Here is a 13,416-nt window from a genome sequence, read left to right on the forward strand (position 1 = left end):
CTATAGCAATAAAGTTCGTCTGAGCAACAACAACAAAACAAAATTTAAAATAAAATAAATAGAATCATTCTATTTATTTTATATTTTGTTTCCACTACATTTTTTATTCATCATTTGCGAAATTTAGCTTATTTTTAATGATAATGTTATTTTATTACAATGCATTGGAAACAAAATAATATTCACCTCTTTGCTTTTAGAACACCGATGAGAAAAATCAAGTATTATGTATTTAAAAGTTAGTGTTATATGGGGAAACCAAACTTTTGAGCCCAAGACAGACAATTTTTCGTAAAAGTTTCACAAAAACAAAGTGAAAACTTATTACAGTTGTTATCATACTTTTTTTTACAGTGTATTGAACAAAAATTAAATTCTTTCCTTTAAAATTCGTGTTGCATCAAAACCGTGCAGTTATGAATTAAAGTTTTGTACCTTGTAATAACGAAACCCTCTTATAATAATCGCAAATTTGGTACCGTGTAATATCGAAACCGTGTTGTACAAGTACCGTGTTATAAAAGGGACGCCTGTATAGATAAATAAAGAAAATTAACTACAACGCAATCAGAACTAATGTCATTTCAATGTCAACTTTTTTTCAGATGTCAGGTCAGTTGCGGTTAAAAAATCGAAAATATGGAAGAAACGGAGGATCTCGGAATATGAGGAAGTAGAGGATCATCGTTAACACCTCAAATCACGCTTAGCCACGTGTTTATCATATCGTGTGGCAAACAATTTTTTGCTTTTAATGGCGAAGCATAAAATTAATAGCTGATGTTACGGTACTTCATCAAATTAATGTGATCGTAAAATGAGGCGACAGCCCAAATTTGACAAATACCATTAATTATTTCTAAATTATGAAACATGTTCTTATATAAAATAGACGAGTTGCCATCGAAACAATCTATCTTTGGAGTGACTTGAGCCAATATAGAAACCCCAGCTATTTTTTCTCTCTTTACAAGGTTTCTATTATTAACTGTACGAGCGAAGCAGGATCGAGTTGGCGATGGCTATGAAGGACTAAAGCATTGTAGTTTCAAAGTTCTAATTATTTGGTTTTGTACTTTAGAAGGTAGATAATACGACGATATTTAATGCTTTTTTTATTCTTAATTTACTGAATGGAACTGCAAATTTGATCGTATGATGATAATTTCGAAAAATGGAACTAAAAATTTGGCCAAGTGATGATAATTTTGCTGAATAGAACTCCAAATTTTGCCGAATGATGACAATTTTGCCAAATTGTCATATATGTAGACAAAATTTTCCGAATAAGGATATTTTTGGAAGGTCGCAGTGACTATTCGTAACCTCCCATCGGGGTGTCCCCATCTCCCTGATTAACTCTTAGGATTTCTATCGCAGAAAAAAAGATTATTACTACGATATTCTATAATTCACACACCGCGTAAGTATGTTTCAAGTTGTCATTGACTCGACGTGTCTCAATCATATCCCATAGCAGTTTTTTTTATTTCTCTACATGTCTAATATTTGTATTTGCCACCATTTTTAGGGAAGCATGCTGTATATTTGGACAGGCAAGAATGACTGTGGTGCAAGTCAAGAAATCTACATTTTACCTTTAGCATGGATTTGGGTTCTAAGTTGTGAAAAGGAGGTTGAAATTTATTGGCCACTAGAAAAGCCTAAAACTTGTTCACTAACCTAATGCTTTTCTTTTAGTGAGAAAAGTAGTGGTGTAAATCAGTTTCTCCGGGCAGCAGGCTAGATCAGCGGCTAAGAGAATTTCCTATTATACTGTGGTCATATTAAAGATAGATTAGATGTAAACAATAAAATGCGCCATTTAACGACGTCAATAACGTGTTTGGCTAAGACAAGAAAAAATTTTCCATCTTTTTTTGGGGGATACAAATTTACCTCCAAAAATAATGTTTCAATACAAGTTTTATTATAAATTTATAACTCTTTCTTTATCTGCCGAACTTTTCAGAAAGAAATTCCAATTCTTCATTTTGAAAAAAGTAAGTTATTTTAACTTTTTAACTTTGCCCCACATTCTCCTACTTATATGAGGATAAAATTCCTCCTCTTGACGTTTCAGTCCTGATTTTTGACAGATTTTTTAAATTAAACCTTCACTTACTCAAAACTAAGTTATGATTATTTCCACCAAACTCATTCTAACCAAGCTATTTTTTTTTCGCTCAACATACCTAATACATTGATTTTCTTCTATGTCTGAACTTTATACATAAAAATAAGTGTACATAAAAATACCTTGCAGATGTAAATAGATTTCCATTCACACTTCCAAACACGGAGAGAGCAACGAAAATGGGCATGCACCAAACTACTTTCGGTCCGAGCATTAGGGTGGAAAACGTCTGGAAAGAAAAAACTGGTGTTGAGACAAAATAGTTACACAAGTTTCTCGCGATAGAAGTTTAGCGAAAATTTTAATGTATTGGTCAACTACAATAGTAGTCAAGTCCCGACTTACGCGAGGGATGCGGTCCAAGACTCCTCGCGTAAGTTGAAATTATCGCGTTGTGGAAAAATATACGTACATAATTTTTTTAGAACCGTACCGAATTTCTTTAGACACTTATAAACACCCCTCAATCTGCTTTAAAGCATTCCTCAACTATACATTACAGTCTCTTAGATAAAGAACAGAACTTTTACTGTATTTAAAAAATAAAAAGGGTTTTATTCAACATGAAATACTTTAAGATGCACAAAATGAATGATCAATGGGAGTGAAAGACATAAAATAAAACAGCACGGTACGCAGAGGATGTAATAATAATAAAATAATGCACTATAATAGTACTGTACACTGTACAGTAGATACAGTAACATATTTATGAGTTAAAAAAGGAAGGTAATGATAATTTATGCTCTATGATTATTTGTGGCTAAATTTGTGACAACAGCCTTTCTTCCCGATCTCTTTAATGCATAATACAAGAGCAGCTTCCATTTTCATTAACTTTGCTAGACTGATCTGCAATCTTAAATATTAAAACTAAGTTGTGAACTTTTACGGACATCGTTTTGTTATGACTTTTAATTGTACGCATGGAAGATCCACTCATATTTATTGTTGTACTACCATCGGCGTTTTGCAGTTGTTCAAGCACCTCGAGAATCTTAAGCCTTTTTTTTTTTAATCAGAAACTTTTTCTTCCTATCTTCACAAATTTTGAATAAAGTTTCCACTAAGCCAGACCAATATATTTCATCAACTTTAATATTTAGAATGAAAAAAATAAATAAATGAAAGATGCTGAGCGGTTATTTGATGCACTAACAACTCGGTGTGTAGACTGGTTTGATGTGGGAACTTTCACTCTCAGTGATGCTTGAAGGGATGTAACAACATTCACGAAATCATTATTTAGTAACCAATAACGAAACCGATACTTCCTTCTAAAAAAATCGTGTTGTGGACGAAAAAATCGCGTTACCTGCAAAATTTGTAACTTTGGGAGTAAATCGCGTTATAGCCATTTCGCGTAAATCAATTCGCGTTGTAGCGGGAGTCGACTGTAAACAAAATATTGAATAATAATTCTTTTTTAAAAATGATCTTGAGATGTCTTCTTGGGTCTTGGGAATTTCCCCCAAAAAAGTGAGTGACATAATTCGTGGAGGACCCCTGAGTAGAGTAATCAGTATGACATTCAACTGAAAAGGGTATAAATAATCATATGAGAAAACGAAAAATATATGTCCCTCGCCAGCCTTGCTGTCTTTTGGTCAAACAAAAACGTCAATGGGTTTCGATCACTTGGGTTTCTCGTTCAATTACCACCAACATCATTCCACTTTGCCACAATAACGATTTGAACGGGATTGAGATAGCACTTGATAATAAATAAGTGCAAGATCACCACCTTGCGCCATTCAGAGCACGCAGTTAACTGATTTGTGGTTTTCACATCATAGGGGTCTAGTTTGAGCTGATCTTCTCAACAAGTCTAACCAGACTAATTGATCTTTCCACCACATCTAATCAGACTCTCAGACACCTTCCATCCAATCTAACCAAGCTAGCTGATCTTCGTATCAAATGTATTCGGCTGATTTTCACATCAAGTCTGATCGGATTAGCTGATCTTCACATCAAGTCTGATCGGATTAGCTGATCTTCACATCAAGTCTGATCGGATTAGCTGATCTTCACATGAAGTCTGATCAGATTGGCTGATCTCATCAAGTGTGATCAGCTTGACTGATCTTCACATCACGTGTGATCAGCTTGGCCGATTTGCACAGCAAGTCTGATAAGCTTGGACTATTTTTACAGCAAGTCAGATCAGCTTCGCCGATCTTCACATCAAGTCTGAATCTAATGTTCTATGTTTCAGCTTCAAATTACTAGCATATTTAAGAACAATTGGAACCTTAATTTCCTTTTCTCCAGGAAATTGGTGACATTAATAGAATGTCAGAACTACAAAAAAATGATAGATGCATGCGTCGTTTGTCGAACTGCTATGATAGTAACATGCGTCGTTTGTCGAACTGCTATGATAGTAACATGCGTCGTTTGTCGAACTGCTATGATAGCAACATGCGTCGTTTGTCGAACTGTTATAAGCTTCTTTTGATTGAGTGTTGATCACAACAGATGTGCATCGCGGTAGTCTCTGTTTGGACTCCCAAAGCAAAGGCAACTTAACCACAAACCTTAAGCATTACGTATTCGCATTCAATTAATAATTATTTTCTCTCATTAAAAGTGCAAAAACGATGTAGAAACCTTCACAAGACATAACATGAAAAACAGGGGTGCCCATCTAGGGGAAAGAGTCATGGCGCAGATTGCGCCATTGAAATTTTTAGGGAGGGGTTGTTTTGAGGGGTATTCTCAATTTTAGAGGTGGGGGCTCTTGCTTGGGGGGGGGGGTCTTCGCGATGGTTTACGGGGGGTGCGCCCTTAAACTTAGGGAAGGGGCACCGCTGCGAAAAATATAGAGATAAGAGTTAGAAAACCACATACATTTAGAATATCTGCTCTACATGGTTTTGAAACAAATTAAAAAGAAAATTTTACACCCCAAGCCATTTCATCCTAATGCTTATTCAAACAAAATACACGAACATAAAATAAAAAAGAAACTATTGTCATAAACGATCGACCACCTTCGATTTTACACGTTTTGCTAAATATGTTGTAAATCACTGAAGAGTTTATCCTGAAATTTCGAGAGGGTAAAGAAAATCTCAATCCTTATCAACTCTTAATTTCTTTTTAGCCCAATACAATGCCAGTTTCAAAAAACTTAATAAATGGCTAAAGAAACAATGTCTTGCAGTGTTAATATAAAATGACTTTAATATTCTATTTTAAATGAGCTTATGTTTAACTAGCAGCTACGAAATTTATATAATTTGTTAGCATTTTCATAAAATTTTTCAGGGAAAAATGATAACAATATTTTCGATAGAATGAGTATGAATCAGATATTTATTGCTCTCAAAAAGAACAAACAGTAAGGGGTTTGCTCCGTATGTATTATTCGTTTTGGGGTCATTAATGGTGTACGTTAGATAAAAAAAAATAACAAGAGCTTTCGATTCGTTTTTTCTCACCAACCCCCGGAAGGGCAACCTCTTCCATTTGGAACGCTTTGTGACCTTATCTCGCTTCGATCGGTTATCAAATACTTGATTGCTTATCCAGTTGATGCAGTAGCTTGAATCTATTTTCGCTTGATTTTAACCTGCTGCACCTATTGGGCAGGCTAGAATTGATTTTTTACGTTTTATTTCTGCATAAATGATACTGTTCCATTCCACCTACCATCCCACTCTTCCTAACTCTCCCTATATAGTGGCAGTTCAGAAGGCTTGCCTCAAAAAATGTGCCCATATATTGCACCGAGCAGTCTAGTTTTAAACGATAGTCATACCACAACCTGACTAAAATGGTTTTCTTTTTATTTAATGAAATTAAAATACAGTCTATGTAAAATATACAGTAAGTAATGGCGGGTTGGGAGAAATTCAAAAATCATTGCTCTTCACCAGCAGTGCAAAATTATTGCTCTCCAGGAGAATTAATCTGTAGTGTTATGCAACAGTTTATTAAAAGAAAAGAAAATGATACTCTTCAGGAAACCATGTAGAGCAGGTGGAATTCTTTTCATAGCAGACGTACAATAAATATTTTCTGAATACCGCTGACAAATATCCAGTGATAATATGAATTTTTGTGAAACATTTTACAGTTGAATAATCGTTTGGGTTTAATTTAGTGCAAGCCCATGGTAACAGACCCCGGATCATTAATTACAAAAAACACCCTAGCCCATCTCACAGTATTTTATTCAAATGTAAGAGACCGCAACATGACATTTTTTTTTTGCCATCACTATTTGATTTACTGTCAGATTAGCACATTCTTTTATTTTGCGTTTGTGTGATGGTAGGGCAAATCGAAAATAAAATGATTTGCTGATCACAGTAAATTAAATACTTATGGCAATAAAGTGTCACGTTGTGGACTCTACATTTGGACTAGATATTGTGAAATGGCCTCCCTACGAAGCCTCTATACGTATAGCTTAGGTTCTGGTTTCATTGCGTGAATTTTATAAAAGAACATGGGCTCGACTTCGACTTAATGCAGTTAAATTTTTTAGATTTCCAGAATTTTTTTTTTTTGCTCAATATCAGATAGATTCCTTAAGATACTTCCGTTACTGTGCCAAAAATTACTATTTGAAATATAGCTTCTGGAAACCTTTAAAACTTAAACTGTATTTTATAGAAGGGAAATCCATGTTCTTTATAAAATTCCTGCACTGAAACAAGAATCTAACACAGCGTTTCTAAACCTTTTTTGACCAGAGGACCAGCGAGAGCTTTTGAAAAAAAGAACCAAGTTCTTCATAAAATTCATGCAATGCAATGAAACAAGAATCTAACACAATATTCCTCAATTATTATTATTATTTTTTTTTTTTTTTTTTTTTTGATCCGAGGACCAACGAGAGCTTTTGAGGGGGAAAAATCGCGGACCGGTCTTTTTTTCCTTTTTTTGCGGACTAGAGAGATATTTTTTCCTATCTTTTTTCGTTTTACTCCCTTTTCTTTTTTTCTGTTTCAAAAAAAGAAACAAAAACTTTTGATTCGGAGACTTTCCTTCCTTAAAATAATAATAAAAATAATAATAAATGGTAATGTTAAACTTGGTGTTAAATAAGTTACAAAAAAATTTAAATGATAAGAATAATATAAGTCATTATTGTAATCTAAATATATAAAGGTGACGGTGTTTGTTTCTTTGTACCCGATGGCCAGGAGGCGCCATAGCACCTACAGCTCTGTAACTTGGTACAAAACTCGAACGTACTCCGGGGGTCTGCACTTCGAAGCCCGAATTCTAAATTTCGCATTAGTTTTTTCAAAATTAATGAATTAAGTCAAAATTTCACGCAATTCGCCAAAGCTTTAGTTTAAGAACAATATATCGAGAAAGAAAAAACACATAAGGGTGGGGGGGGGGGCGTGGATTTTTTTTTTTTTTTATTCAACGAACTTTCTTTAAATTCTTTGCACGGGCATCGCAGTGCGGGTACTGCTAGTAATTATACATAAATAATTAACATTGCGGAAAAATCAGAGAAAACTATAAAAATTTGAAAAATCACATAAAAGATGCACAGGAATATTATTATTATTGTTATGTATTTGTTTTCTTTGTTGAGTAAAGAACATATTTTAATGTCGACAAGCAAAAAACTCTGAAACGGTAAAATTTTTCTTATCGGTCCGCCAGACCACTATTTGAGAATCCCGAGTATAACATGTGTGGAGTTCTTGCAGGATAGTTTGTTCAACAAATAATAAATGTATTACAGTTGAATTACTTTTTAGCCTTTTCAAAATAAACAACATCTTCAAATTAGCAAAGTCTTACTTTAGAAAAAGATTTTTTTTCCTGTCGACTAACTTCATATAAAGTGATATAAGGCTGTTTTTACTCTCAATATTAAGGCTAATTTATTTTTTAATTTTTAGTGATCTTTTTACCTTTCCATTTGAGATATTTTTCTAGAGCATGCTTAGTAACAATGTCTTGTATGTCATCATTTTCAAATGACGAAAAATGTTTTTAGAAATAGATCTCGGTACTCATCATGTGATATCAATATCGATACCCTGTTTTAAAACCTTGACATACATTAATATGTTTCAAGAAATTTTCAAGAACAACAGCATCCAGCCTTCATTTTAATTTTGAGGTTTTGAAGTCAAATTATGTTTTTCACAATCGCGAATTGCGATAGGTTCTTACTCTTCGGATATCTTGTTTCTACAAATGAAATGGAAGTGACCAAGATACACTGCTCAAAACAATTAAAGGATATTGTAAGTTTTTGTACAAAAAAAGGTATTAGCAAATATTTTTTTGCATAGAATCGAAGAAGGGAGTTGTAATGCAAATTCTTTTTAATTTTAAGCGTCGCAGTATGCAAATTTTGAGTTTGACGTCGAAGACGACGTTTCAGTGGCGGCGAATGAGATTTCGCTCTTAACTTATTGTAAGACTACGCAGAAAATAATGATCGACATTCAGTAAGCGCGTTTTTTCGATGAATGCGATGCCTCAACGAACTCATTTAACGGAATCAGAAGCTTCTAAAGTGGTTGTCAGGCTAGAAGGAAACAAAACACAAGCCAAGGCAGCAGAAGCTATTGGAGTTTTGCAAAATATGATTTCTACGAGATGGAAACAGTTTTTACACTGTAAAAAATCTCGGAAAACTCTCTGAATATACAAAAAAATTTTCCGTAATACACAGATTCGTACGCCCTCGGCAGTTTTCTGCTATAATCAAAAACCTTTCCCGTTTAGCAAGAAAGTAAGAGTCGACGCATGCGCAGCTCACACGGCAATTTTATAGTCCAGCAGCAAATCCAAACTGAAACTTTCGAAAGCACGCAATGAAAACAAGTGCTGACTCATGTATGCGAAGTAACACTCATCAAAGGGATTAGTAGAAGTTTTGTTCCTCGCATGAATTCACTGAAGATAATTTTAAAGTCTTATATTTTCTTGCTTATGTATCGTCATGAGATTGAATTTGAAGCTATGTCACTTATTTTTAAGTACGAAGTGCAAATTCTCGACACATGCTCGCGGAAGGAATACAAACTGAAATTAAAAACCAAATAACTGCCGAGAGGACGCCATGTAAATTCGTTGCGTCGCATAACTTGTGTAGGTAATTTACTTTTTTCTTGGATACTTTTCTTCTTTCTACCAAATGGGTAATTCTTGTTGGCAGAATTTTATTCTGTCATAAAAATCACCTTTTTGGTGACCAAAGCCTGCAAAAGACCACCACCGACGAATAGGTAAGTCGCTATTACTTTAAAGAGATTTAGTTCATATAAATCTCGTTAAAAAAACTATTTTAATCTAGTTTTATTCTGTTAAATTTATGAATTGAAGATTATAAAAAACTTTAAATAAGTGTTATTGTGTACTTTGTTTTTATGTGTCAATCTCAGTTAATATTTGGCTGAACATTTATGTATCAAGCATTATGAATTAAATGTTATAATATGCAAATTGTCAGGTTTGATAGTTCGTCTTTAAGGTTGCATGTTTTCATTCTCTTGTAAACAGTGTAGATAGATTGTATGAAGTAAAAAAAAAAACTATCTCTTGTAATTAGGAACATAGTGCTTCAGTATTATCTAAAACCGATATCTCTTTAAATATTTGCATTAGCGAAACGCTTTAAATTAGTTAAATGTGTATTAATTTCTTTAACAAATAGATACATATATGTATTTAAAAGTGTCTTATCGTTTTACGAGCCTCAATTTTACCAAAAGCAAAAAAAAAAAAAAAAGACTTAATAAAATAATTTTGTATTTTTACACCATATTAAAGCATTTGACTTATAATTTATATGATATTTTGATTTATAATGTATATGATACTTTGATTTATAATTTATATTATACATGAAATATTATTTATTTCAGCAGAGCTTCATTAGTACGATTTATTTTAGTTGCAATATACCTGCCCTTAAGGGAAAGAAGCTGCAAATATAACAAACAAGAATTATTTCTCAATAATATATTTTTGTATATATATGAAATACACAAGCAATGAATAGCAATGAGAAAAAGAAAATTAAAAGTAGCAATTATTAGAATAAAGTTGAAAGGTTGAATTCGGAGCTCATCAGCCGTGGAAGATTCGATAAATATGGTCAAAAGACGAAAAGATATTAAACTACTTACAAGGGGGTTGCTTTTTTAAGGGGAGGGGGGCGCTTTATAGCATTTTATGGGTGCACCATCACTCTTATGGTGGGGGTGGGAGATTCTCGTATGTATGAAATGGAATAATCATGTAATAGAGTTCAATGTTTTAATAAATAAAATATATATTGCATTTTGCGCACACTGTAAAAAAAAAATCAGTAACCTATTTTGAATAAGTATTTATATTTGTGATGAGCTGGAAAAGGGCAAGAACAGAAGAATCAACCCAAATGGTTCCAGCAGGGGGACTTGGTGTCATATTTAAATTCATCAATTTCTCTGTTGGTACTTTTCGGTACACTTTGTTCGTCAGAGAAGTTGACTTGAGGTGAACGAATTCCGGAACGCGAAGGGTAGGTAAGTCCTGTCAAATTTTATCCGAAGATAAAAGCTATCAAGTTTGATACAAGATATGTTTTTAAGTTCTGCATTAAAAATACAATATGTTGATAGGTTTGTCTTGAAAATATTGAGAGAAAAACTGAAGTTTAAGATTGTTTAACCCACTTTTCAGAAGGTACCCCCACTCCAATTCCCCGACGATTTTGTGATTAGGAATGAAACTACTAGATTATTTCATAATTTTTCAAAAATTTATAACTGTGCATATGTTATGCTGTTAACCATGCTATTTGTCATTAGAAATTCAAAAAAAAAAAAAAAAAAAAAAATCAACGAATGATTCTAAAATTGCTTGTATTATTGCTCTTAGATATGAAAGAATTGAAACTGATATGGTATGCAATACTATAATAAAGAATTATATTTTAGAAAAAATCACGGAAAAAGGATTCCGAAATTCTCGGAAACGTTTTTGAAAATTGTTTGGAGAATTCCGAAATACTCGGAAACGTTTTCGAAACTTTCATGAACCACAGCTGCACAGAATACTCAGAAACTTTTCTGGAAATTACGGAAAGAGGATTCCGAAATACTCAGAAACGTTTCTGAAAATTACAGAAAGAGGATTCCGAAATGCTCAGACACGTTTCTGGACATTACAGAAAGAGGATTCCGAAATACTCAGAAACGTTTTTGAAACTTTCATGAACCACAGCTGCACGATATACTCAGAAACGTTTCTGGATTTTTTTTACAGTGTAGAGACTGGAAATGCTAGCCGAAGATCAGGGCAAGGTCGCAGACGGTCAACAACGCTCAACGAAAACCGTTATTTAGCTTTAAGGCTCCGAGGCACCAAAGTATGAATGCCAACCCACTACAACGACACCTTCGCTCCGTTACTGGCACCACAATTTTGACACAAACTGTCCGAAATTGCGTTCACGCTGTAAGTATGTATGCTCGTCGACCAATGGTCTGTGTCACATTAGTTGTGAGCAGGGCTGTGGAGTCGGAGTCGGAGTCGGAGTCGAAGAGTCGGAGTCGGACTGATTTTGGCGTAAAGGAGTTGGAGTCGGAGTCGGTAGAAAATATGCCGACTCCGACTCCGACTCCGGTCTACTTTTTTTTCTTTAATTTTCGCTGACTCTCCTGGCATTTTTTGAAAAACTGACTACCAGTTGATTCGATTACATGTATAAAAGCCTACTAATAAGAAAACAACTGTCATTAATAACCAGCTGGCTTTATTGTTCATCGAATTTTCTGTAATAGCCACCTACGCTGTTCCCTAGTTTGCTTGTTTTTCAACATTCTTGAAATAATAGCAACTGTGAGCACGGTTTTCTTACCTAACATTTTATATTTTTTTAATCACTTTAAAACAACAATAATAAAATGTTTTAAAATCACTTTAAAACAACAATAATAACATTTTTTTTACTTCTACCTCAGTTATAAAATTGTAAAAGGAATGTACCCCTTGAGCAAGTTGGAGCCCGTAGTTCGAGAGGTATCTTACGGTGTTCTGTAATTCAACTTAGTGTTGGCGTGCAAAGGCGCAAATCTAAAGACATGATAAAATATATCTGTCTTTTCAATTTAAGGACGACATCTACAAGCTTGATTCTCAACAAAAGTATGAAATAGAACAAATATCTTGGTTACAACACTCAAATAATTGCAGTTAATCTTAAAATCTTCATTTCAAGATTAATTCTAAAGCAGCCAGTAAAATTAAAATTAAAAATTGAGGGAATAATTATAGGAAAAAGAAAAGCTATTTGTACAAAGCTGTATATTGCCGCATTTTCTGTAAAATTTTCTCCAAGCGTACATGTACCCCATATTTTCCCTCAATACAAGTATAGTGCCTTATTTTCGTTGAAATTTTATAGATGAAATATAATTTCAAATTTATTGGGGATTTTTTTTTTCAGAATTAAAGTATGTGTATTGTTTTTATAAACTCTGAAATATACTTGAGGTGTCACCCACCAGATGGATCTCGGCCGGAGCAGACCGCCCTCGCTCTAGAAAGGTTTTTTCACTTAGCAAAAAAAGCGTTTTTGAAAACCACACGATTTGATCAACATCTATTCGTTAAACATTAATGGGGAGCAAGTTAAACCTTTTCAATTTTTTTTAACAATAGGATGATTATGTGATTTCAATTTTAAAATCGTAATTATTGGAACAATTTGATTTTCAAATTCAATTTCTGACGTTGTATGCTTCTTAATTTTACAAAAAAAATACAGCGCTTAAATTTCATAAGAAACAAATTAATATTTCAATCTCTGTATAGAGGTTTTCCTCCCTTCTCATGAGGGGGATAGGGGTTGAATTGAAAAATAAATAAATAAAAAAGCCGGAGTCGGAGTCGGAGTTGGAGTCGGGTGTTTCGAAACCCCGGAGTCGGAGTCGGGGTCGGAGTCGGCTATTTTCCTTCCGACTCCGCAGCCCTGGTTGTGAGACACCGTCGCGTTACAGGGAGTGGGTAACAGAGCATGTGAATTGGAGAAGAAATGAATGGAGCAATGTTTTTTTCTCTGACTAGTCCCGTTCTTGTCTTTATTCATTTAATGGTGTATTTTCATCTGGAGGGAGCTTGGCACTAGAAACAATCCAGCGTTCGCACCCGAAAGTGTCAAATTTGGTGGTGGTGATGTGATGGTGCATGTTGGCATTTCCATTGATGGGCGCACCGAGCTGCATGTCATATCGAATGCAACTCTGACCGGTCGTCAAAGTAGGGATGAGATCCTCACACCTATTGTAGTCCCTTAC

The 13,416-nt window shown here is 34.1% G+C and overlaps 1 protein-coding gene across 1 annotated transcript in view; it reads right to left on the reverse strand.

Moving 5' to 3' along the window:
• Positions 1-13,416, reverse strand: part of LOC129233802 (large neutral amino acids transporter small subunit 2-like) — a gene marked incomplete at its 5' end in the record, with an annotated part of 55,765 nt that overhangs the window by 23,027 nt on the left and 19,322 nt on the right. The window contains one exon of the mRNA XM_054867777.1: positions 2,260-2,366. Within this exon, the coding sequence (XP_054723752.1) occupies positions 2,260-2,366 (107 nt within the window). The remainder of the gene's footprint in view (positions 1-2,259; positions 2,367-13,416) is intronic.

This window comes from Uloborus diversus, unplaced genomic scaffold, assembly GCF_026930045.1.
Source record: "Uloborus diversus isolate 005 unplaced genomic scaffold, Udiv.v.3.1 scaffold_739, whole genome shotgun sequence".
NCBI lineage: Eukaryota > Metazoa > Arthropoda > Arachnida > Araneae > Uloboridae > Uloborus > Uloborus diversus.